The sequence below is a fragment of the Anguilla anguilla genome, chromosome 9, assembly GCF_013347855.1.
Source record: "Anguilla anguilla isolate fAngAng1 chromosome 9, fAngAng1.pri, whole genome shotgun sequence".
In the NCBI taxonomy this organism is placed as follows: Eukaryota; Metazoa; Chordata; class Actinopteri; order Anguilliformes; family Anguillidae; genus Anguilla; species Anguilla anguilla.
The window spans coordinates 26394915-26422592 of NC_049209.1; the positions used below are offsets into that span (position 1 = coordinate 26394915).

The following is a 27678-nucleotide window of genomic DNA, read 5'->3' on the forward strand; positions in this document are numbered from 1 at the left end:
CTAACCTGCATGTTACATGGAAAGAAACTGACACACAGTCACCCCTAACATAAGAATATGGGATTTTTAATATTCTTTATAAACAGCTTTTGTATTCTTCTTGTTTGATAATGACATACAGAACAGTTGAGTCACAGCATGGCAGGATTTTTTTTTTTGGGGGGGTGGGGGTGGGTTTGGGGGGCAGAGAGCTGGGGCTGGTGGGGAGGGGGGTGGGAATGGATGACAAAGGGGAGAGGAGGAAGATGAGGGAGTACAGAATTGTGCACTGTTTATCTGAAATGGTGCAAAGAAGACCATACTTTGAAATTAAGAAAATGAACCAAAAAAAAAAAACAAAAAGAAAAAAAAAAGAAAGAAAAAAAAACACACTTCCCCTTTAGGGGAAGCAGAAACCCTGTAATCACTTTTAATGCTATAAACATTATTTTCATGATAATGAATGGTTATAATCACCACTGTAATTATTTTTATTACTTTAGATTTAGAGTTCACATTAGTACAAACACAGTCTTAGGATCATCTAGTCTGGGGCACTAAAACTCAACTAGTCCAGAGGGGGCGCTGTTGTATGCCATCTGTCCAAGAGCACAAACTCATTTGCTGAGAATATTCCACAAGCAATTGTCCTGTGCTTGACTGACTGTCGGCATGTCAACATCTGCAGGTAAGACATTTTTTTTTAATCCTCCATGTTTGTCCGTGCCAGGGTAGACTGTTCTTTTTTCATGTTGTTTTTCATTGGCAACAAGAATACATTTTTTTCCATAAATAAATAAGTTTTCTGATATTTCCTCACATTTGCCCACAAGACAGTTTTTTTTATTTAATCAATTATCAATTCTCATTTTATTTTTGAGAGGGTCGAGTTTTTTATTTTTGTTTTTTTCCTCTCTTGTGTGAAGTTGAAACGGTCAAATCAAGAGACAGTAGGTTCCAATAAGGGATAGACGTCACAGGAAATGCCATCTTTTTCCTTTTCTACTGCTTTTATCCCGCTGTTTTTACCACTTTTCAGCTCCCTTCCATTTTCAACATCAAGGCCTTTTAAGTCTCTTTCTCTAAACAATCAGACAAATAAGACAAGAAACTCACATAAATATTCCTTTACAGAACAGCTTGCTTTCCTGGGGGAAAAAGCATTCTTGAAGCAGCAGAGATTTAAACAGGATCTCATTTGCTTCACTAAAGAATATAGCAGCTTGTGTATAGTTGGCTTTTTTTTTTACTGTGCACAGACATAAATCATAATAAAAAGATCCTTATGTAAAAAAAAAAAAGCAAAAGTGAAAAAAAGAAATAAGAAACCACACTGTGAAGAAACCCATATACATCATGGATTTAATGGCACCGACAGTGTTGTGGAGAGGTAAGGGAATTCCATGTAGAAATAAGCTGTGGTAACTATACCAGCTAATTGGGGGCATCGTAGAGCACGTTCTCTGAGTAAAATACCAACATTTTCCATCCACTGATTGTGGTGCACTGAGCACTACTGCCCATAACGCAGTGCCTTGGTCCAATATAAGGTGGCTATTATAGTTATGGATGGTCACCTTCGGGTACGTTGTACCTTAGTCTCTCTCTCTGGGTAATAACGGGGAAATCGTGCGATTCTTAGAAATTAAGGAATGACAGCTATTCTCAACAGGAAAGGGACTGAGAGAGGCATCGTGGGAGCTATACAGCCTTTGTGCTCAGAGGACAAAAAATAGAACCTGGAATTTAATAATAAAGGTTATTATTTTTGCTCTACCTCTAGCTTATACCCCTGGTAACTGAGAATGTCTGGTCCTCTGAGTGTAAATAATATAAAATGTAATGGAAAAATTAACTAAAACCCAAAGAGAGAGGCAAGAAGAAGAACAACAGGGAATAAAGCAATCAGCAACAACTATGGCAGTGCAGGCTTGCTCCATACTCTCTCTGCTTTGATCTGATTCTTCTTCCCAACATCATACCTTTGAAAACATGACACCTTTGCCTTTCTAAGCGGGGGTCCCTTATCTTTGAAGTTCGATATTCAGTTCTCCACCTCAAATTCTTGAAAAGACAAAAGCTCCTCACACGCAACTTTCACGCACACAGTCACACACAGACGCACTTTCATACATGCAGTGTAGGAGCGATAGAGTCTGTCTGAGGACTGATTGTTGTTGTAGTATCCCTGTGGCGCCCCCTGGAGGGTCAGCGGAGTATGTCGGCGGTGAGTGGCACGAGAAAGAGCAAAGTGGTACAGGTGTAGAGGTGGAGCAGGAAGGAAGGGAGCGTTGCTCCATTGGTGGCTTGCTGGACCCCGCTGGGGGGTCGCACGGAGGACCGGGGGCCGCACTTGGGCTTCCTCCGCGGGGGGGAGGAGCCTGGGATGGATGGGTCGTACTTGCCATCCGGGCCGAAATCCAGAGGCGAGTACTCCTTGTCGCCGTGTACCTCGTTGGGTCCCTTGCCCTTGCCGGCCCGGCCGCGTTGCCTGGTGCAGTTTCGGGGGCGGTTGGGCCTCAGGGGGGGTGGCACCGCCCCGTCTTCGGCTGAGGCGGGCGGGGGGCGGGGCAGGGGGGAGGGCGAGAAGGGGAGGTGCTGGTCGTGGTGGGGCAGGTGCGGGTGGTGCGGGTGCGGCCGGGGGTGGTGCTCCTTCTTCAGCGACACCTTGTCGCTGCCCGGCCAGGCCCCGCCCTTGCTCTGGTGCAGCGACTCGGACCCCCCGCAGCTCGGGAAGTCCTCCTTCAGGAGGCGCTTCATGTCCTTCCCGGCCAGCTCGGGCGGGGCCTGGCAGCCCAGGGAGGACGTGGAGCCCCGGAAGCGCTGGAGCCAGTCCCACAGGGACAGGGCCTTGCAGTCGCACTCCCAGGGGTTGTCGTTGAGCCGCAGGTACTCCAGGGCGGGCAGCTGGGCCAGGCAGTCGCCCGACAGCTCCGTCAGGGAGTTGTTGAACAGGTAGAGCGTGGTGAGCCGGCGCAGGTCGTGGAAGGCCAGCTGGTGGACCCACTGCAGCCGGTTGTGGTGCAGCAGCAGCCGGTCCAGCCCGCCCAGGCCGCGGAAGGTGTTCTGGTGCAGGCTCCACAGGCGGTTCCCGTGCAGGAACAGGTGGCTCAGGTTCAGCAGATCCACAAACAGGTCGTCCTCCAGGAACTCCAGCTGGTTATCCTGAAATGAGGACATAAGAATATGAGGTCATATGAACACATGATGAAGAGAACCATCCATTTGGCTGCTCTAGGTTCATCATTTACATATAGCCCAGAGCAGAGCTTTCACACTCAAGTCCTGAAGTTGCTGCACTGACAACAGGTTTTAGTGGTTCCCTTTCAGCAGGACTCAGTGCTTAAGTGATGAAGCACACTGATAAGCAACAGACATTGTGATCCTCCAGCCCTCCTATCTAGACCAGCAATGTGCCACCTCTGATCTAAAGAGAAGACAGGTCTGTCTCAATGTGCTCTTCTAGTGCATGAATGGGCCACATGGTTGGGTATCGAATCCAGACCATGTGAGTGCTGACTGAAGCTGTTAGCCCCGCAGGACGACGCATAATTGGCTCTAACGTCGCCCCAGGGATCAGAGTGTTTCGATTGGCTGGGATGACTGGTCATCACACGCCACCAACACCCCCCCTGGTTAATTGAGTGACCACAAACCCATCTATGAAGCTGCACACAAGTGTCTTCCCCTGACTTTTGCCTCTGTGAACCCAACTTGAGAACCGCGGTGTGATATGAAACAGCAGGTTCCGTCACTTGCTTGTCTGTGCTCTCCCAAATCAAGAGCAAGGGTTGTCACAATGAGCAGTGACTAAAAATGAATGGCCATTCTAAACGAACAAAAGGGGAACAGCCTCTTTTGCATGCTCCTCACACTGATAGTAAAAACAGCAGAGGGGGCCATGAGGTGTGAAAGTATGCACACAGATACTGTTCTACTCTATTTGATTTGCTTAGGCAGAGGGCCAGATTACTCCCAGGACCAGGAGGTTACATGTCCTTGAATAGGACACTGCAGTTACCCCCATGAGAAAGACATTTTACCTAAATGGCTTCTGTAAATGTGCTCTGTGTGTGTGTGTGTGTGTGTGTGTATACACACACACACACACACACACACACACACACACCTAAAAATGTATGCCTGATAAAAAGGCTTCAGCTAAGCAAATATTAGATGCCCAAGGGTAGGAAGGAAGCGTCTGAATTTATTCAGGTGAAGAAAATGTCGAAGAATCATGTCCCTTGCTCCGAGCGAGAAAATTGCTAACCGCATTCCCGGCTTCATTGGATCGACCGTTGCGAAGGGCTTGTGGGCGGCCCCCGCGGCGCCCCTCACCTGCAGGTAGAGGTACTGCAGGTTGTGCAGGCCCTGGAAGATGCCGGTGGGCAGGCTGCTCAGGCCGCAGTGGTACAGGTGCAGGGCGTGGAGCCGGGCGAGTCCGTGGAAGGTGTCCGGCGCCAGGGAGCGCAGGTGCCGGTTGTCCCCCAGGTCCAGCTCCTCCAGCTGGGTGAAGCCCGCGAAGGTGGAGGGCTGGATGTAGGAGATGTTGTTGGAGTAGAGCCACAGCATGGCGGTGGTGGGGCTGAAGTGGCCGCGCAGGAGCTGCTGGATCTTGTTGTTCTGCAGGAAGATGCGCTCGCTGTGCGCCGGGATGCCCTCCGGCACCGACAGGAAGTTGTGCGCCTGGCAGCTGACGGTGCTGGGCGCGGTGTAGCAGATGCAGTGGCGCGGGCACGACCAGGACAGCTCCAGTCCGCACAGGATCAACAGGAACTCCAGCCCACAGCCTGCCACGCGCACACGCACACGTACACGCACACGCACATGCAAACGCAAACGACAAGCAAGAGAGACAAAAAAGCGTTAGAGATGTGCAGGAAGGGAGAACCAAAGGCAGAAATGTTTATTTACTTTTTTCAGGAAGTTTGGGCTTTTGTTGTTTTAATGGAAAACTAGGAGGCCAGAGAAGGAGGACGTTTCGAGAGGCACGAACAGGAGGGAAGATGAGTCGAAGGAAGACCGGGGGGGGGGGGGGGGGGGGGGGGGGGCGCAGTGAGCAAAGGCATGAGTCACATGAAAAGTTGGAGAAAGTGAAGATGTGGAAAAGTCAAACAGAGCGGAGAGAGGGAGGTGTGGATAACAGAGGGAGGGACTGCGAGGGCATTTATCAAGCGAGACAGGAAGCTTTCGCATGCTGATAAATGACTCAGAAACTGCAACCTGCTCCCTGTGCCCGACATGGATTCTCTCACTACTCTTATGGGGGATTTTTATCTTTGAGGAATGTTTTACATTCGTCGTGAACCATTGTTTAGTTCAGCGTGGAGTGTGCTTGTCGCATATCTCAGGTCTGCAGTCCCCCAGTGTTTGAATTTTGATGTTCTCACAAAAACAGCTCAACCTTTTTTTCCCCTTCTCCATGTGTAATGAGTAACTGCCACGTGATAGGCACTCTGGTACATAATGGCAGCTCTACATCTCCCAGATGGGTGGTACACATGCTGCGGTGGTGGGTGAAATGTGATACACTTCCCTCCGCCCCCTCGGCCCCCCAACTCCTTCGCTGAATTCCTGCCGTGAAAGGTGCTATCTGAATGAGGTCCTTTTTTCCAGTGTTCAGCAGGAGGAGCGTATCTCTGCTGTGTAATCTGTATGTTCGATTTGACTGGCGCGACAGGGCCCCCACCGAAAAACACGAATATCATTCTTGCCTGTGAAATACTCAACCAGAGAGAGAGAGAATCTGTGTGTGTGAGAGAGAGATTGATAGAGAGAGAGTATCTGTGTGTGTGTGTGTGAGAGAGAGAGAGAGAGAGAGAGAGAGAGTCCTGCCTGATTTTCCCAGAGATACACCCTGCTCACTTCTCTGTAGCCCTGAGAGGAGAACCCTATCCTGTCACATCATCTGGTGGGAGAGACAAGGGAGAGAAGTGGAAACTTCACGCTGCCATCAAAATCCCATCAGAAAACTGATATCTGTTTTCTCCTGTCTTCTCTTACATCTCTCTCTCTCTCTCTCTCTCTCTCTCTTTCTTTACATAATGATTCTTTTTCTCATCACCATTCAAAGAGTCACCATAATGGTGACTCAGCGTAGAAATGGTGCAGTTCTATTGGAATGATCCCAAGTTTTTCCTTTTATTACTTTCGATTGAACAAAAAAACTTTTTTTCTGAAGCAAATGAAACAACAGCATTATCTAAATGACAGTTTTTTTCCGCCCTTCAAATCTAGCTAAGCTGTGGCACACTGAGGCCAGGGATGACATGACTGACCTTTTGGAAAACTGTCCCCGGCGCCTAATGATGTCAGTGGCACAACAATTGCTGGCTAGCGGCAGCGCGGTCTCAGTGCGCGCTGGTGTGTAATCCTGTTTGTCACGTCCCAGCGCTGTGCCACTGAGCAACTCGTCATCTCCTGACTGAATAAGCGGCTCGCCACAGTACACGCGTAAAACACACACACCCACACGCACACACACACACACACACGCAATACCACGCAACCAAAATCCACCTCGGTGAACTTGCGTAATTAACTGTCTTAATGAAAACTATTGACACTACTGCCAAGGGAAAAAAAATCCAATAGTCCAAATAATTCCTATGGCTGAATGGGGTTTTCGGAATTGGACCCAAACATCCAATTTGAATTGAGACTGAGTAGACAACGGGGTTGACAACAGCATGTCAAATACTGACCCTCCCCCTGCGTACAGAACCCTTTGATGAGGGGTCTGTGTACGGTTTAACATTGTACAAGAGACAACGTTTCCATGGCCAAAAATGTCTTATGTATGCCACTTAAATGGAATAACATTATAAACTGAAGTAACATTAACACTATTATGCTGAGCCCTTTTTTCTGTCTTTTCTTTTAAGTACCGATCTGTCTTTAATGCATATCAGGAAACAGAAAGGAGAACTGCAGTCTCCAAGGAAAGGTCTTCTCTATTTCTTTCACTCTATCTGCCACACTTCTTACAAATGGGATTATTATTAAATAAAATACAAAAAAGCTATCTTAACTGAGTTAGAAATGAAAGACACTGCCCCTTCTTTTCCTAAGAGTTAAACGGTGCTTGTTTTTCTGTGGGCAGTGTAATATAGTTATTTCTATGAGATCTTGGCAAATTCTCACTTTAAAAGAAGTAAATTGAATAAATCTGGGCATTTGTTTTAAATGCTTACTTGGTCGCTTTAAGCAATGTCTCCAGTTTTTAAATTAGCAAGTGAAAGACAATTAAGATGATAGCGTCTTCAGTCCTTGAATGCACTGCATTCAGCAGACTGACTCATTTAAATGAAATCTTCTCCGCTGCCATTCTCTTAAGCACTATCGTTTCCTAACTGACTGCCTATTATCCTGTGCGGGAGCGCACTTAAAATGAAACCAGCGGAAACTGCACCGAGGAGTACCTATGCCCCTGTGTCTAAAACGTTTCCACTGCAAGGCTCAAAACAAAAGGAGATCGAGCCTTCACCGTACGTGTTCCCCAACTTCCCGTGGAAGGCCATGACCAACGAACCAACGAAAATACACAAGCACTCACAATCTCTTTAAAAGTCACTATTCTAGTCCATCTTCTAAAATGATTTTTTATGATTATTTTATTTTCAATCTATTTTATTGTGTTGTCTCTTTTCAGCATTTTTCTCCTACTTCATCTGTAACTTTTACCGTAATATCAGGTTTGTATTCATACTCCGAGTGGTCTCTGTTGCTCCGTCCTCTTTGTTGGAATTCACTTTGAGCACACTATGAAAGGGGCTGTGTAAATTAAGTTATTGAATTTTGCAGAAAGACATTTTAAGGAAACACGGGCATTGTATGTCTCAGCAGCTTGTGTCACCCTTACAAAAATCGTAGCGTTATAATAGCTTGTCGTGCCCGGGCTAAAAATGACAAAATCCAAGTTTACCTCTTAGAGCCTCCAGCCTAGTATCAACCTTGAGATTGAATACTTCAGAGGCTACTGCCAGAATCCAAAAAAAAAAAAAACAAGGAGGCAAAAATAGAACGTGGCACATAATTCTCGTTTCTTTGAGGTAAAATTGGTGACTGTTCCGGCTCGGCTTGGTGTGGCCCCGCCCGGGGTTTCGCCGGGGCGAGGACGGCGGGAGGAAGTGGACCGCGCCTTTCTTCTACCGCTTTATCTGCAGCCTCAAAAGATCAGCCACCTTATCTGTCCATCACTCAAATCTCATATCTCATATCTCCCCCCATCCCGCACCCTCCCCTGCCACCCCTCTGCACCTCTCCTTTCCCTTCTTCCAGCAGGGCCACCACTCCCCATCACACCCCCATTTTAATTATTTTCTAGATGCCTTGCCTTGTTATCTCAACCTTTCCGCCACGTGCGTGTCTGTTACTTAATTAGGTATGAAACTCTGCCTATTAGAGTGTGCAGGGAAGGAGGGAGAGGTGATTCTGCAGAGATAGAGGGGCTAATTCAGTCTGCGGTCCGGGCGCTAATCGATTTGGACGCGTACCCCCCCCCCTTCACTGCTTCATATCTCCATTTTGTTTCAGCATCACTTCCTCATTTCCAGAGTGTATTTTTCAGCTTATCCCTTATCTTATTCTGGGGGGGTCGGCAATACCCCAGGGATTGTGGGAGGGTGTCATTGGCGCACCGTGTTTGTCCTGCTCGGCCTAGCATGGAGCTCACTTTTCGGAACCTTAACCTCAACATTCCGAAACCACCCCCAAAACTGATTTTGTTCCTCTCGACTGTGAAAATGCGTGAAATTGGTTTAATGGAAAGTTGGATTTAATAAGTGCAGGGGTGGGCGAAGAGGGCTGTTTCTGACACTCACAACAGCTAGCTAATTATGTTAGCAACACTGGCTAATTAGCTAAGTTTATTTTCTTTATTAACCAGGAGCAATGTACAAGTACAGACAGTCACAACAATCATGTGATACATTAATCCCCAAATTAGCCAAAAGGCTACTTTTTAGTGGTAGTCCCAAAGCACCAGTGCACAGCAGTGGCAATGGACCAATGCCATCATTTGTGTGAATCGGAAAACTAAGCTTCTGAATGGTTTACTGTTATGTAGTCACAGAAACAAAAACCTGCATGCACAGCAGCCTTCCAGGAATGGAACTGCCCACCTCTGGCTTATAGATAAGACTGAAGGGCTGTGGCCATTTGCACTGGACTGAATGCTACTGTGTCAGGTGTCTGGTGTTTCCCAATATCGGCAGCCTCTCTATGCTGTGGCCAGGTGACTGATCAAATTCACACACCTGCCTACTCAACACTCCCCCACTCACCCTCCCAGACATCTGTCCCTCACAATCAGTGCCAAGAAGAGAGAGAGACAGTCAGACAGAGAGAGAGACAGACAAACAGAGAGAGAGTGTGAGAGAGAGAGAGACAGACAGAGAGAGAGACAGACAAACAGAAAGAGTGAGAGAGTGTGAGAGAGAGAGACAGACAGAGAGAGAGCCAGACAGACAAACGAAGAGAGAGAATGAGGGAGAGCATGCGAGAGAGAGAGAGTGTGAAAGAGAGAGAGAAAGAATGAGAGGGAGAGAGAGTGAGTGTGCGCGAGAGAGTGAGAGAGAGAGAGAGAGAGAGACTGCTTGGAGGCCGCTGCAGTTATTTTAATGCAGTATGCATTAAAAGGGGCCACCACTTACAAGAAAAGACAGGAAAAATGACTCCTCTTGTTCTTATACTGTATGCACATTATGCTATTTGTCCAAAACACTGATCAAATGTAGAAGTGCAGTGTGTGCTGTACATTCACCCTGCCTGCGAGGCCATTTGAACAGAATGGGATCAAAGTGAAAGGAAAATGATAATGGCAATGTGGGAGGTGGGGAGTGGGCGGTATGAGGGAGGGGGGCACAGAAATTAAAACTCCATGAAATGAAAGGAAGGAGGGGATGGGGAGGGCAATCGAAAGATGAAGAATGAACATATTTATTGGGGGGAGGTGGAGAGTGAGGGATAGGTGGAGAGAGGGGGAACAGAGGGAGAAAGACAGAGAGACGATTGGAGGGGTTAGCAAGACAGTTGGCCCACGTCCTCCCCATGACTGTGGGAGAAAGACTGAGAGGGGGAATGATAAAAGGAGTGAGGGAAAGATGAAAAAAATGACAAAGGTGAGATGGACAGAGTGGAGTAATGGGGTATATGGAGGGATGAAAAATGGACAGGAAGAGAGTGTGATAGAGACAGAGAGAGGTATAAAGAGCAAACAAGAGGAAGGCCGAGTGGGAAGGAGGAGATTAAAAAGAGACGGAGTGAGCTGTCAGGAGAGGGAGAGGAAAGGAGCGTTTGTTGTCCCATTGTCCTCACACACAATGATCCATTCTGCGTAAATGACATTATGTAAAAGGCTCAGTACACAACATGGCAGCTGTATGCCAATAATTTCTTTATGAATTTAAGAGAAAGAGGAGATTCTCTGGGAGGCACAATGCATGTTTTTTTAATCTGCCATTTGAGATATTCGTATCTCAAAGCTGCATTTCTCTTTCCCCCTTTACTTATTCTTACTTCCCTGCCTCTCACTTTCCCGGCTGCTCTCCCTCTTTCTCTGATGTGTCAGGGCGCGGACCATTGAATGCTCCTTACTGGGAGAATTATTGAACAGCCTACTGCTGGGCCTGACCTCTGAACCCTTGACCTTGGTTGGGGTCAGCATGACTTTTTGCTTCCCTTTAAGTGCTGGTAAGAAAATACATAAAAATAAAAATAAGCCAAAAAAAAAAGAAAAACATGAAATGGCTTTGGTCCCCAGATGGACAGTCGTTCTGTGGAATATCAATGAAATGCGCTCCTCGCAGAACCTCGCCCTCATGAATAACACATCGCTGCTAACAGGAAGGACACAGTCCCTCATAGGCCTTTCCTCGCATTATTCCGGACTAACTAAAAGCCCTTTGTCTCTCCGAGGCAGTGTTTGTGTCATCAAGCTGGGAAAGAAACCATTTCAGACATCTATTTTGACAAAACTAGTTGTAGCCAGAACCTGGCAAGCGGCTAATGATGTTTTTGAATACACTGTCCCTTTAAAAGTATTTAAAATCATCAGGGAGGGGAAGGAACCCTGTACAGCATGTTCTACACTAATTATTTTGCAATGTATGTCAAGAATGTTACTGATTACATTGTTACATCACATTCCCAGAATAACTTCCAGTGTAGGTGAAACAGACGTGCATGCGCCTGATTAATATGAGTAGACCATGCCAGACCTGGCTAACAACTTTCCCAGACAGGCTAGTACACATCACATGCAATAGTGCAAGTTACCTATGCTAACTTAAGAACCAAGGTTACACATTCTCAATACATACAGAGTAGAAGACATCCATAACAAGCCCTAAGAATAGAGACAATAAAAAATACGACCCAAAACCCTAAAAATACCGTAACCTTAATGAATTCAAAAGTAGGGAGTGCTACAAAAGTAGGGAGTGCGTTTGGTGGTACAAAGCGGCATCATGACTGGGAGAAGTGACCGTGCAGGGAAGGGTGAGTTTGCAGAGGGGAGAGATCTGCCCAAGGGTGTAGGGTTTGAAGATCGATAGTTTAGTTTTATAGCATTATTTACCTACACTGTGCATTTGCATACATATGCATATGCATACACTCATTAATTTTAAACTTTTCACGCTGAAGAGTCTAGTGACTTGTAGTAACATATTGAGCACAGAAAGAAAAACATGTTTAGAATCACTTACACATCACTATTTTACATTTTCAAACATGATTATTATCTTACATTCAACACCAGCAGTATTTCACAAACCTGACTAATATTGATAAAATTGATCAAGCCACCTCGTAATGCATACTAAATGACTAGTTTTCAGTGTTCACACACATGCAATGAAAGATGTAGTCTTCAAAACTACAGTAACATACACACTAAAGCATGATCTACCAGTATGTAAATGTGTTGTATTGTTATGTGCATTATGCTTGCAACATCCTACAGTAAATAGAAATTGTAATGCTAAATGAATTCTCACACTCTCAGGACTCTGACAATAAGCTAAGAGTCATGTTGAGAGATGTTACTGGGAATGACTGGGCTCTGTGGCAATGCTACAGTGTAGCTACTTCTCCTAATTGTGCAGTATTCTAGGTCGTTCCTGCAATGAAATGGAAAATGTGTGTGTGTGTGTGTGTGTGTGTGCATGTGTGTGCATGTGGGTTTGTACAGTATGTGTTTGTGTGGGTGGGTGGGGGAGTGGGGAGGCGGGTTGAAATGTTTCCGGGGTCCAGTCAATTGCTTGTCACACTGGCAGTATTTAATCATAACCTGGAGCTTGGCAACTCCAGAACACTGTTTTCATATTAAAACAAAATATGATTTAGATCATGGCTGGTTAGCTGGTCCTGCCTCAGAGCTCTGGTGGGGCTTCTGAAGGCTCCTGGGGGCAGATGGTTTCCTGCAGGCACCACAAAGCCACCGAACACTGAACTCAGCTGTCATTAAGGTAAGTGGGGCTGGAGGGAGAAGATTCTTCCTATCTGATGATAAATTGAACCGACACACTGTTACGCACACACATCTCATTCACACACACACACACACACACACACACGCACACACACCCACACTCAAACATGCAGTGATTACTGTTGTTGTCTAATACTCTTGCCATTACAGGGCTGTGTGTATCGAGTCATTGAATTGATAACGTATAAAGCTGAGGCTCATTACTGAGAGCTAACTGGTGCCCTGTCAGTAAAGTAATTATGGTGTTTTTCTTTTACAGCGTTACTCAGGTGGCGTCTACTTAGGAAAATGCAACTGCGGTACAATTTAGAAACAGGAGACGGTGGAGGATGTTGAGAGATCCTATTACCCTCCATGTCAGCAGTCATTCTGTTGGGTAGAGCAGGGGAAAGGAAGGTGGTTTGGGGGGCACAGAAGAGCCATCACTGGCCTTTCTGCCCTCTTCGCTGGATAACACTGTTGTCGTTTTGAAAATAAACTTGAGGACTACCAAGAGCACTCTGTGTCTTTTTGGCAGTTTATCAAAGCAGGCTCCTTAGTTAGCCAATCCGGTACAACCTCTGCCATGAAACCAAGGTTGACAGCTTTACTAGAAAGCTGAAATTAAAGCTAGGGGGGTTTCATCAGAAATAAATTCTGCTTCCCTTTTAAGCCCGGAGAAAGCCAGTTTCAGTGACATTCCTCGCTATGATTTACCAGAGGGGTTTTACTGTCCACCGGGCCGGCTGCTGCTGCAGCACGGTTGTTAGATCTGGCCTACCACTGCGCTCTACGTTTTATTACAAATTCGATGAGTCTCTCCCATCAGTGTGCTCCGGACTATCCATCCGTGGACTGAGTTTCTCGTTTTCCCTCTGCACCATGATCTTTCTCCTTCCTAATTGTTAGAACACAAGAATGAAAGAAATATACAATGCGAACAGGCTATTCAGCCCATCTAGGCTAGTCACTTGGCTACAGACCACAGAGTACCAGCACTGCGTCAAGCCTGGACTCGAACTCCCAGAGGACCTCCTCCTCTATTACTTGACTGGGAAGGCTGTTACTAATAAACAGCTGCTCGTTCCCAGAAATAGCTCCATCATCAAGAAAAACACTGAAAATAGTCAAAATCTCTCATTCCTGAGTGTCTTGCAAGTTATGACAATAGCCGAGATGTAAACATTAAACTCTTTTTAAAGCCTGCTGTTTTCACTGTGGTTCTGCATGATAATTGTAGTGATTTGTCACATTTGCATCCTTTATGTTCTGATACATAAATAAGAATGCTGCATTCTTGGCCAGGTGTCCCTCTGAAAAAAAGCAGTTTTAATCTTGGTAGGTCTTCCTGATTAAAAGAAGCATAAAAAAACATGAGTGAGTCGGTGAGCTTCTTTCTAATCTAAATCTAAATTTGACAGCTCTCAGGGGGAAGCAGGAGTCTCAGTCTGGCCAGCTAATCATTCCCCAGTTTAACTACCTAAATACCCCCCTTCCCCCCCCAAAAAAAGAGCCTAACATTCCAATGCAAAAATAGCAGCTGCACATCAACCATCATGCCCTCTGCATTGAAATGAGTTACTTTCCTTGTTGTAAAGTGCTTTGGGCCATCACTGCTATATAAATGTAATTGATCACTATAATAATGATCATCATCATCATCACCACCATCGCCATCACATTAGCGTTAAGTGGGGACAGACTGCCCAGAAGGGGTGATCACCTGATCGCAGTCTATCATAATATTGCACTCAATATAAAAAAAAAGGCATTTCTTATTATCTTCAATGCCACTAAAAGCTCATTTACCAGTTAGCAATTGGGAATGTGTCATATGCATTTTTATGCAACTGAAGGAAAACAATAATTTTTAGTAGCACTAACACCTGCTCCCCTTGAAAGGGTGTATACTGCACACTACAGTCTAGTGCCTCAAAGTAAGGAAACTATGTTTATGTCATCAGACTTTAAGCGCTTTACACAATTTGTGGAATTACAATATTTTTCGCTTTACATAATTCAAAGTGTTTAGCTTATTCCCCTGTAATTTCATATGTTTGTTTGGTTCCCAAACATGATTATGGTTGCAGGAGAACACTTGCGGCAGTTGGACCTGACAGAGACCTAGTCATTCCAGAATGCTGGTTTACTGTACAGTCACTGCCCTTTAGCCTGGAGGTTTTTACCGCTATGATGATTCACCTCTCGCAAAGCACCAGTGCTGACTTCTGGATGTATTACCGGCCCTCGATACAACTTGATCAATACGGCTGGCGTTTCATATCATCGTGAAACAGATCCTAGTTTCATGAAATTAGCCAGTCTCTGAAAAATAATACGGCTCTTGAAAGGTCTCCTCTCTACGCTGCGCTGCCGTCTTTATCCAGCGCACAATGGCTTTTTTAGCCTGAAAACAATGGGAGGCACACTTAGACGGTTAACATTGCGCCAGAATTATTAGTCGGAGAAAGAATCCCTCATGTCACATACTGCGTCTCTGATGAAATCCCACAATCCCTGAACAGAAAATAGTTGGGAGTTTAACTTCACAAATGCTCCGTTATAGAACTATTTATGCCAACATTGCATGATCATTTATGAATTAATTGCTTGACACAGTGCTGTGGTAGGTGTGACACATTTTGAGGAATGATGTAATTTTTCAATGTTATTATCGCAGTAATTGTTACTTTTATTACTATTTGAGCACCTTTCTTGTCTTTCCATTGAAGAAAATTGCAGAAATGGTATTTTACATGGATTCTGTCCAGTTTCTCTAATGTGATTATTTTTAAAAATCATTCAGCATTTACTAAACCAACAAGGTCAACTGAAAACATTATTTTCTTTCCATTTCGGAAATTGATCAGGGCACCTGGGGTTAACAAGACTCTTTTTATAAGTGCCATGAGATCTCATTGGAAGGTGTAATTTTATGTAAGAATACTTTTCCTTTACTATATTCACATCATGTAAAATCAAGGCACGAGCAAGAACTGTTAAGGAACTGAGACTACTTTCTCGGGGTCCTTTTCAATGTTAACTGCCATCTAATGGTAAAAGAAAGATACTGCCATTACCTTGGAGGAGATACCTGCTCAAAAAGCCATTGAGACAGTGAGTGACACTTCATGTACTTAGTTTAAAAAACTAGATTTCAATGCCATTGATATGTTTCCCAACAATTCAATTATTCTCTCTGGTTTAAAAGATAATTCCTGGTCTTTCAGAACTTTGTGATATAAAGAGAAAGCACAAAGTGTTTTTATTAGATGCTGATGTTGGAGTAACAGTGCAATGTAACATAGCTTTATTGATGCCCTTTTTTAATAATCTATGCAAAAAGAAAATAATCATAAATCTCAAAATTGATCATGAAAACGTAAACCGCTATGATACTGGATGGCAGGCTAGGAGAGTTCAGACTTGTTCAAAATCCTAACACAACACCAATTTAGGGACCTCTAACCGAGCGAGCTTAAGAATCTACGCACAGCCCACTGTCTGGTGTCAAGCGTTTGATCTTGGGAATGGATGTAGTTCAGCTTATTTGTGACAGCCCGCTGTGGTGAGAGGTTTAAGCTGACTTAGCCGGCAGACAAGGAAGACGAAGCCGGTGGAGAACAAAGGAAACGCTATTGTAGCACGGTCAGCACGCAGGGTTTAAGCAGATGAGACTGCTTGGCCTGGAAACGCAACAGATAGAATGCTTTAACCGAACGCACTGATTCCAATCAAACTCGATTAGAGTCCATATTCAATGAGAAAGCCATTCCCTCATGCAATATGATATAAGACAATGCAGTGAATAAAACAGAAATGGAGAAGTGGAGATTGAGTGAAATTATTCAGTAGACTTTTTCATGAGACTTACTTTGTAGGCTGGCAAAAAAAAAAAAAGGTTGATTCTTCAAAATGGCCATCAGAGTGCAAGCTAAGCATTTTGACCAGTATATCCTTCAGCCAGCATTGGTGAAATGCATATCATTTTCCATAAGACAGGTGCAGTATTGAAAACACTGTACCCTATTATTTCCCAGCGGATTCTGGGAAATTTTGTGCGATATGTACTGTAGTTACCACCACAAGGTGTCCTAATCAATACTTTTACCATGTAATTTAAGGGTGCTTCATAAGGCTTGGCCTGTGCTACTTTTATGATTTATGATTTGAGTGCTTTCGAAGCAACCTCAGTGTCCGAGATTATTTATGTGCTCAATTAAAAAAAAAAAAACTTTTTTTTTTGATCTGCCGAAGTATCTTAAGGTGCAAATGCTCCATTTTTTGCCAGTTCCGTGTAAAAGTTTGTGATACATCTTGCAATAGGCTATTAATGCGTAGATAAAAACACAGCGCTACCGTATGTGATTAATAAAAAGCCGAGCAGTGGAATAAGCTGGGTGGAGGGGTGCAGTGGGGGGGACCTTGAGGGGCTGTGGTTGTGACTCGCTCAGCCGAAGCGTGTGCGCTGGGAGCATCTGCCCAGCTGGGGGGGCGCTGGGGGGTGCTGTGTGGCGCGGCACGGTGCGCAGCAGCGATGATGTCTCTCAGCCCAGCGCCCGCAGGCGGAGCCCCCCGCCTTCACACAGTCCCGGTCGAACTGCTTCAAAGCGCGCTTCCACGCGTTCTGCTGTTCGGACACGACTGACCTACCCGCACGTTATGATCTGCCCCAGAAGTGTGCAGATACCTACACGGCAAGATAAAGTAAATGTCCCTTATGATTCGTATAGCCATAGACAGAAAAACTGGTTTCATGTTAAGCTGAAATCTAGCACTGATTCAGTTTGTTTTTGTCTGTTTTCCAGACTATCGACAAATAAAAAAAACACTGCCCTGTGACTAATGGAAACCGATAGCTAGCTAGCACAGCATATTTTCTGTTTCATAGCAAAGTAGCCCACTTAGCATAACTGACAGCTAGGTAAATAAAAAACCTTAAAGTGTACGCGTAGCTTCAGTAAGCAGGCCATCCTAGCGGGTGGGGCCGTTTGTCCGAACATTGGCTCCACAGGTATCACCAAGTTTCCGTCCCAGTCACTTCTCTACAGAGTTATTATGGACCCGGAGGGGGACGGACTCGTCGAGGGTGTGGAGGGTGGGGTGGGGGGATGTGGAGTGAATGGACTTCAGACTCATCATTTCTTTCGCCGTTTACAGTGTCTGCCCACGGCAGGGGTTCGTTTTAAAACTAGCAGCCCACGGCTTTGTTTTTTTTTTTCTTCTTCACTTGCGATTTCAATTTCGGTGCGAAAACTGCAGACCTGGCGACGCTGCCTACCGGAATTAGGTGACTGGGGAGGGAGGGAGGGGCGGGGTAGTGAAAGATGAGCAGTGACAGGACACTGTGCCGAACTGACACACAGATGGGCCGCGGGCAGAGAAATGAGCAGCACGAGCGGTGACACCTGCGGCTGAAGCCTGACGAAGACTCCGCTGACAGACGGTGAAAAATCGGCTCCTCTCCGCAGACAGACAGACGCGTGCGCGCGCGCGAGCAGGCCCAGAGCGCGCAGACAGACGCAGACGGGCGGGGCGCGCGGCGACGTCTTCCAGACGAGCGACGCGAGGCGCCAAATATAGCTCCTGTACGCGGGCGGCGACGCGCGGGGTCTGTCAGGAATAAAGAGCAGGATTTGCGTAGACAGTGTGTGTGTGTGCGTGTGCGTGCGTGTGTGCGGATAGGAGCAGAGGCGCTTCTGTTATTGTTCAGTCAGGATTTGAAGGAAGGATGCAGAAAGAGAGGGGGAGCGCCACACGGAGAGACGGCAGATGTTTCCTGCTCGGTATCAATTAAAAGGTCGTACGGATTTGACAAATCTGCGGCGTTCCTAGCTTTAGTTCTGCAGCTCGCGAGCGGCTCGTGCGTAAATCGCACATAACTCTCAGCCGCGCAGACAGTGCTGTGGGCCTGCAGGAGGTCGGGAAAATCCATCAGAATCCTGCTTAACAACAGCCGAGACTGCCAAAGAAAGTGACAGGACAATTGTAATGCACCGTATTTCAAAACCGCAGTGCTGAATTTCAGTGTGTCTTTCCTAAGTCGTGACCCGGGGAATCAACGTGGGCGCAGAATGCAAGGGAATGTGAAGCCGCTGGGGGATGTAGAGGATGTAGGTGGGATGATTAGGCAGAGCCAGATTGGTGGGAAGTCTCACCAGGCGACCGAGGTTAACACCCATCCTCCCCTGAAAAGTGTCACAGGACTTCTAATGACCGCGGAGAGCCGGGACCTCGGCTTAACATCTCATTTGAAAGACGGCACCTTCTACGGCAGAGTGACCCCATCACTGTGGTGGGGCTCCGGAGGGAAGAGCGCCCCCTGCTGGCCCACCAACACATATTCCAGCAGCAGCTCAGTGTCCCCTCAGTGGTCTCTCATCCAAATACTAAACCGTAAAGTATAATGACTGCTATTGAGCACAGTACCCGTTTCCTGAAGTAGACTGTGGTGGGCGAGCCGTTAGATGCGTACATTGCTTCTAACAACATTAAATGAGGGTATTAGAGAAATATAAAGGAAAGGTGGGTATCAGAGCCATAACGGTTTATTATTGGCCTTTCCAGCTCCAGGTCCCAGAGAGCCTCTGTCTTGTCTGATGTATGACCTAGCCTCACAAACCAATAACCCTTTTCCCTGAGCACATGTTAGCCTTTGCAACTATCAGTCAATGCAATCAATGAGTCTGTAGACCATGTAGTCCGTGCTTAATGTAGCAACCCGTACAAACAATCTTTAAAACGAGGAACAATCTTTGAGAAAAACACATAAATATAAGTAATAAAAACAATTCCATTCAATGTACACCAAATTCCAGTAAATTTGCAGTCTTTCCCCACCAATTTATCACTTGTGATGTGAACGAAGGTGAACACCTAGCAAATACTAGCAGTTTTATATGGTACCCTGTACCAATTTCTTATTTGGCTGACAGCACATAACAGTTGCAAGAACAGTCTCAGATTTTGAGACATATTTTAAATAAATGATCCATTTAGTATGAACTATAAAATAGAGTTGTCATATTTTGTTTGGTTTTTGTTTCATAAGAATAGCATGAGGGCTAATAAATGAATGATGCCCCCTAGTTTTCTCTCTTCATGGGTGGGGACATGCATGGCCAATGTAAGCTCCACCCATGTCACTCATTGGCTAATGTTTAATTCTTTTTTTAACCAAAAACTCAGCTTACAGCACAAAAGAATGACAGAAGCCTCAGATTTTAAGTAATTTAAAAATGAATAATTAATGCATTGTGTCGCAAATTTACAAAAAAGGAGACACACACACACACAAATGCATACACACACATATGCAGGCATGCACAAACACACATGCACGCAGGCACACACACACGCACACACATGCGCACGCAGGCACACACACAAGCACAGACACACACACACACGCAGGCACACACACATGCACGGACACACGCACACACATACAGGCACACACACACACACACACGCACAGACTGTGAAACAGAAGCAATCAGGACAGACTGAACCTGGGGAAGGTAGCTCTGCGGATCTCTGCCTGACCTCAGACTTGCCGAAGCAGCACTCACGGTTAATGCACTTCTCAGACCGAGCAATTTCAAAACCATAAAAACCCACACACGCTGATACCGTGTGATGCGTCATCATATTCAATTTGCCCTGTTGCATATTGCAATTTTCTTTCAATGAGAGTAGAGAGGAGTAAATTCAAGCCCAATAACATTCATAAACAAGGACAACTGATACACGCTTTTCATTCCAGCCTGTCTGACAAAATAATGATTGTTTGCCTGATCCCCCTTCCATTTGCTAAATAATAAAGCTGTTCAATGTGTTCAACCCCTGCGCATAAAGTTCCGTTCCAGACAAACAGAGAGTGACATTTTGCACAGCAGCTAAACTGTTTATTTTGTCAATTAAATAGCTCAAAATGCTTTTTACAGCCTGGCATGACATCCATTTTTGAAGCCTTTGTCTCAAGAACAGCGTCCTGTGACTTTGATCTAAATGATGATTGGTGGCTGCATTGAATCAGAATAGCATAACGCAAGCATCTCAGGCTGGGACTGAAGTGCCTTAAAATGGCCGCCATAGTCAACTTTCATTGTGTGCTTCATGCTGCATGTACCCTCACTGTCTGGGAATGTTGTAAACCAGGTCTTTTTTCATTTAACTCACGATGAACATAAGTGGTGGGTGCACTAATGTTCCCTTTCTTCTAAGTGGGTATGCAGAACAGGTCCTGAGGTTTTGCTCGCCCTAAACAAGAATTGCATGGAAAACTTGAATTGTGTGACCCAGGGATGGTTGCGGCTGGCTCCGTTGGTCTGGATGAGAGAATCTGTTAAATAAATGTTATATATAAGTGGAATGTGCTACCTAGAAGAGCTCTGAGGATAGCTTGTTAGAATTTGGGACCACTGACCTCCCCTGGTCATGTGACCACCTTGTGGGAATTTGTGTTCTCTGGGCGTGTTTAAGAAACTCAGAGAGCGGAGCTATAATGAGGAAATCCACAATTCAAAACTACAGCATTAAATGAACCGTCTTAACTCGCAGGTTCCTGTCACCAATGGTCTGTACCATTTGTGGCTGCAGCATGAAACCACTCACTAGGATTGACATTGAAGGCAGACCTTTTCATGCGAGGTGGCAGGCGAATCCATTTGTGTGTAGTGCTAAGTGCGGGAGCCTCACAAAGCACGCTCTTACACAGAACATGCATATTCACTTGCAAATGCACGCGCATACGCATACGTGCAGAATCCGCATGACCTTTCCCGCTCGCAAAAAGACACTAATTCAAAGGAAAGAAAACCAGGTTATGGCTCCTGAGTTTGCCTGTGCATGTGCCTGTGTTTACATTGTGCCAGGAAAGCTGAGAGATCAAAGGAGATAGAGTGTGAGAGACGGAAAAGAGAAATAGAGGTATAAAAAGAAAAGATAGATAGAGACACGGAGAAAGGAGGTGAAAATAGTGAATGAGAGAAAGAGAGCAAGAGCGACAAAGATATGCTCATTAACATTATTTCCTTTTATTTCATTATGTGTTTACTGATTGTTTTTGTTATTATACACCCGTAATAATTCAACTCTGTTTAGATTTAAATTGATTTCTGTAGGCCTTGGCAAGATCTAAATATGCATTTCTTGCCAATGAAGCAACTTGAATTTGAATTGAGATAGAGGGAGAGATGATAAGGGAGTGAGAGGAAAGAGAATTTGGGAGAGAGGAGAGAAAGAGACAGAGAAAGAGAGAGAGAGTGAGAGAGAGAGAGAGAGAGAGAGAGAGAGAGAGAGAGAGAGAATGAGGGAGAGACCTTGATCTTAGGAGAGTAATCCCTTTTCATTAAGTCTGCTCCTCCAGACACTCAGAGCCTCGCCATTGATCTTGTTGTAATGTCAATTCATTAGCCATTCTGTGCCTGAGCACTGCAAATCAGGGCGAAGGCCCAGCACACACCGCCCGCTCCGGTAAACACAGCCCCAGGCCCCGTCCTTCAGTCACGTCAGGGTCACGGTCCGTTGCGCCCGTGTTTTCCATCCACCTGGCCACTCCTGTTTTCCCTCCCTCTCTTTTTCCTGCCTCTCTCTCTCGCTCTCTCTCTGGTCATTCTGAGCCATTTGCTGTTTTCCCATTTCGTTCATTTGCGATAGTTTGTCTCTATGCTAATTTCTGGTTCCTCGCTAGCTCTTCTCAAATGTGTCATTACATGCAAAGCAGCAGAGCCATGGGTGTGCAGGTTTTTTTTTTTTTTTTCTTTTCAGCTTGGAACCAGCGAGCAATCCAGACGCAGGAAACCAGCTGAGGTAAGTTAACCGTGGAATCAACTGCTTGATCGATCGAATGGTGAGCACAGGAAAAACTATCAGACCCTGTGACTCTCCAGGACCAGGTTTCCAGACAACTGTAGTAGGAGATGTGGATCCCCAGTCTATTTGGATTCTGAGGTACCTCTAGTCATTCTTGCTAGCTGGGTATGAAGCCTGACAACACATCTGATGACACCCATGACCTAAAATAAGATTGGCCAATCGGAAGCAGCAGCTGTTTCGCCCACTCAATCTCTGCGATGCCACCTGGTTTCTACTTACATAGTTTACATGTAGGCAGGAGTCCACAACCCTTCCTGCGCTTAATGCTAATCTCATAAGCACGCACACGGTGAGTTAAGTAAGAGAAGCTTGCTACACAAGAAAGAAGACCCAATTACAGTATCCATACTGGAACAATAAGGGCATATATTTTAAGTAAAAAATGTGTTATGTATTAATTATTGCTGCTGTTATGTGTCTATTTAGATTTATACTTTATAATATATTTCAAAATAGTTTATTTAATATGTTTAGATTTATGTAATATGAAAATAATAATAATCGATACCAATTTTTTAAAACGTGGCATTTGTGTTTAAATGTGCTATATCTAATAACTGATTTTCCTTATTTGTGAATTTGACTTGCATTTTTACATGCGTTAGTCTTGTGTGTGATGGGCGTAAGAGAAAAACACTGGCACGCAGACCATGGTGTAAAGCTACAATGTTTTCTTCCAGTTCATTGGAATCCATCACTCCCCCTCCCCTACCTTTGTTCTTTCCTTTTTTCTTTTCCTCCCTCCTTTCCTCACCACCGAGAGAACATGCCTCCGCGTGTTTGCTTTTCAAAAATGCATAAAGCCAGGGCCTGGTAGCATTGAAAGCCAGGCAGGCTGGGCCTTTGAGATAGCTCACTGCCTTATGGGATTCTGTGAGCCACTGGGATGAACTACAGTGATACAAATTTCAAAATGTCCAACACCAAGCCTGCATACATTTTTTTTTTGCCAGATATATTCTTTCTATCATCTTACCCGTGTCTTTACTCCAAAATTGAGTACGTAAGGATCCTGATACAGATTTTAGGCAGAAGCAATTCCCCCCTAAAAAAATGTGTGCGTCTCCAGGCATGGTGGGGGTTGATGGCGGGGGGAACTGCAGTGCCAGAAGTCAGTTTCTGGAGTTTAGTGGTTTGTTAGTCTCTACCTGCAGTGCAGTTTATTGTAAACTGTTTGCTGCGATGGCCCATTTGCTTCCTTGTTTGTTTGAGCTTGTGTGTCGGGTTTGAATGATGTCCGTAGGGCACTGAATGCGCAGATGTGTCCTCCTCTCACACTGAGCCTGCGACTGTCTCAGGCACAAGAAACGAGTGTGTGGGATTGGCTGTGGTGTTTCATGTTCTCTGTGGTGTGTCTGAACGGACAAACTCTGCATAATTTACACTGGCTGGTCCTTGAACTGAACGCAGGCGGCTAGGAGGAGAGAAGCTGCAGGCAGAACCAATCAATTCCCGATGTGTCCAGACATGCCTTCACCTCCCCTTTCTTTAGCTCCCGCTCTCCATCTCGCAACCAAAAACAACAGGAATTGTTGTGCAAATATTGAAATGGTGCCGGAAAAAAGCAAAGGCATCAAAAAATTGAACACATCTTTCAATCTTCAATCTCTGTGTTGAGAGAGAGAGAGAGAGAGAGAGAGAGATAGAGAAAGATTTAGAGAAGCATGGATGAGGATGAGGGCAACCGTGTCTTCATCACCATCTGTTGGTGCCTTTGATCCTGTGCATGTTACCGAGGAGACAGAAATTGAACAGGGGGGTTGGGGTGCCAGAGAGAGACAGAGAGAGAGAGCGATAGAGAGAGAGAGATAAAGATGCTCCCTCACATGGGACTGCTTTACCGCCATGTAAACCTGTTATGGTCACAGAGCGCTGCCCTGCCACCCCGCTTCCCTCTGCCCCCTCCCCCTCACGACCGCCCGCTGCCCCCCTGCCCCTCCCACCGCCCGCCCCCTCTCTCCCGATCTGTCCCTCTCGCCGAGACTCTCGCTGGGCGAGGGCCCAGCTCGCGAGCGAGCCTGGCGGGGCGAGAGACACACTGTATTTGAAGATTGCAGGCTTCTGTAGAAAGCGCTACCTCCCGCGGGCATTTCTGAGCATGCTCGGATGGCTGATCAGGGTATCCCCTCGTCTCCGTTCGCACGTGGGGACACACAGCTGTACAGTAAGCCTCCTGTCAGAGCAGGCTGGGTGTGCATAAAGTGCAAATTCTTCACCAGAGAGACAATAAGAGAATGGTGTGTGTTTTTGTGAGTGGTGGGCGGGGGCGGGGGGGGGGTGGTCCTTGTCATGTGATTCCTCGGCACTGCCGGTGCAGTACAAGGTGAGGTGATAGACTACAGATTGCATGGAGATACTTGCTAAAATACATGATATTATTGGAGATGGAAGAGCACAGATGGGCGAAGAGGGAAATGGGTGGTGGGAGTGGGAATGGGTGGACAGCTGTCTGGCCTGAGAGACTTACAGTGAGCACACACACACACACACATACACACACACACACGCATTCACCCACGCACACACAGATATACGCAGATGCAAGCACACACACACTGACACACACACACGCGCACAGACACACACACTAACACGCAGTCATACACACCTACACGTACGCATGCAATTTATTTTACACCAAATACTTCTTTGCATCCCGTTCAGTTGAACCATGACTTTTGACCACTGATTGAATATCCCTTTGTCAAAGTAATAGTGCCGTGAAAACATATTAGCCCCCTTCCTCTGTTATTGCATATTTGTCACACTGAATGGTTTCAGAACTTTAGACAAAATGTAATATTCAACAAATTGAACCTGAGTAAACAGAAAATGCATTTTTGTAAATTATTATTTCATTTATTTAATGAAAGAAGTAATCAAACACACATATCACCCATGTGAAAAAGCAATTGCCTGCTTAAACTTAATAACTGGTTGCACCACCAAACCAAATGCTTCTTCAATAATTTCATATCAGTATTTCAGGAGGAACTGAAGTCACGCCACTCCAAAACTTTTATCTGGTTTCTTTTCAGCCACTCAGATGTGGACTTGCTTTTGTGTTTTGGATCATCGTCATTGTCTGCATAACCAAATTATGCTTCAGCTTCAGCTCACAAACAGTTAACGGGACATTCTCCTTAAGAATTTTCTAGTACAGCGTACAATTTATGGTTTCTTCAAAAATGGCAAGTGGTTAAAGTCCCAAGGCAGCAAAGCATCCCCATACCATCACACTACCACCACTTTCCCGCCTAGCCACTCTCCAACGAATCACATTTTTGCCCCGTCTCTTTCTTATGGTGGAGTCATGAACACTGACCTCAGGAGAGGGTAGAGTGGACTGAAGTTATTTGGATGTTCTTATGGGATCTTTTATGACTTCCTGGATGACAGCGACCACTCATCCAGGCCTGCCACTCCTGGGAAGATTCATCACTGTTCCAAGTGTTCTCCACTTGGAGATAATGGGTCTCACTGTGGTACGGTGGAGTCCCACAGCCTTTGAAATGGCTTTGTAACCCTTTCAATACTGATATATTTCTCATTCTATAACATTCTCTCTGATGGTGAGGTTCAATATGAGTGAGGTTTAAATTCAACAGGACTGGCTGCAACCAAGCCTGGCAGTGTTCAATCAGCTGAATCTAATTATCAATTAAATTTGGTTAATTGGTTGAGTAATTACTTTTTAATGTGGGTGATATAGGTGTTTGATAACTTTTTTCATTAAGTAAATAAAATAATAATAATAAAAAAAATGTTTTTGTGTTTATTCTGTTTTCATTTGCCTAAGATTGCATGTTGTCTGAAGATCTGAAAAAATATGCAATTATAGAGGAAATCAGGAAGGGGGCAAATACTTTTTCATGGCACTGTATATGTTAAATTATTTAAAGACTAGTTATATGTCAAACTATGCTAAATATGGTAGCATAGATAAGATATAGGTGCTCACAACTTCATGATTATAGTGTTGCATAAAATTCAGAACATATAGAATACATATATTTTACTTATCTACAATATATTCAAAAATAGTGTTAACATGGTGTAGATATCCCCTTATAACTGTATACAATCGTATTGTAACATATATTAGCATGTATAACATTTTCAGAGGGCTGAGAGTGTTCTCTGTGGGAGTTCTGGGATGCAATGTCTGCTGGTCAGAGGTGTGGGAGAGGTTGCAGGTTCGATTCCCAGGTAGGGCACTGCCGTTGTACCCTTGAGCAAGGTACTTAACCTGAATTGCTTCAGTATATATCCAGCTGTATAAATGGATGCTATGTAAAAAAAATGCTAAAACGTTGTGTAAGTCGCTCTGGATAAGAGCATCTGCTAAATGCCTGTAATGTAGTCGAATGTAAAGCCTGTATCTTCACAATGGCCCCGCCTTGCTGTCCGTCAGGGACCCCCGTGTCCCGGCACAGAGGCTGGGGGGGGTTTTACTGGTCACGTGACCGAGACGCCGCAGGCGCCCCGCAGCTCCGCCGTTCCCCGACAGTGACCGCAAACGCGTTCGAAGGGGCACGGTCCCCAGCGGGGCCCCCCGCAGCTCAGGGCGAAAGAGGAAGGACGGAAAATGAATTCCTCCGGAAATTTAATGAAACCGCGAGCGTGCGAGAAGATGGAGATGTGGCACGGGAGCGAGCGCCCGACGTCCCTCGGCGGGGATTGAAGAAGCTCCCATTAAGCGCGTCGGCTGAGTGTTTCTGCTCCCTCTTCTGACAGGAACATTTCTATAGCCTGATGGGAATTCGCACGCTAGATTGTGCAGGTTAAAAATGGCACAACAAAATCGGGGAGAGCATCCTTCACACAAAGAAAAAAAAGAAAGGAAAAGAAAGCTAGCTGAAGTCCCCGCGGAGGGCGGAGTTAGCGTAACGCGGCTCCTGTCTGATCCGTATCGGATTATTAGACAGGCCATAAGCCTGATTGCGATGCATAACGAAGTCATAAAGTAGACTTAAAATGACTGCACTGAGAAAATTCTGATGCTGTAAATGCGTCTTAACAGCATATGTATTCCATTCATTTCTTTTGTAAATGCAGTCTTGTTGGATTAATCTAAATTCACACAATGTAATACTCACAGTAAAGAGAAGAGAAACAGAGAGACAAATGCACACTTTTTGTGGATAGTCCATTAGTGGATAGGTTTATGTTTTGTGTGTGCTGTACTATGGTGTTTAACTGTGCTTGGGACATTTAACAAGATTTCAACCTGCTGTTCTTTGATATGGAATTCCTCCAGTTTGGGGAAAAGAGAGAAGCAGCACACACACACACACACACACACACACAGACATACATTTCTGGTCTGGTTTCTCTTGTTATGAATT

At 45.3% G+C, this 27678-nt stretch overlaps 1 protein-coding gene across 1 annotated transcript in view; it reads right to left on the reverse strand.

The window, feature by feature from the left end:
- Positions 1 to 454: 454 nt before the first annotated feature.
- The window catches only part of rtn4rl1b (reticulon 4 receptor-like 1b), a 158032-nt gene continuing 130808 nt past the window's right edge, over positions 455 to 27678 (reverse strand). The window contains exons 2-3 of the mRNA XM_035433757.1: positions 4318 to 4769; positions 455 to 3144 (exon numbers count right to left, since the gene is read on the reverse strand). Coding sequence (XP_035289648.1) covers positions 2188 to 3144; positions 4318 to 4769 — 1409 coding nt within the window. The 3' untranslated portion in view covers positions 455 to 2187. The remainder of the gene's footprint in view (positions 3145 to 4317; positions 4770 to 27678) is intronic.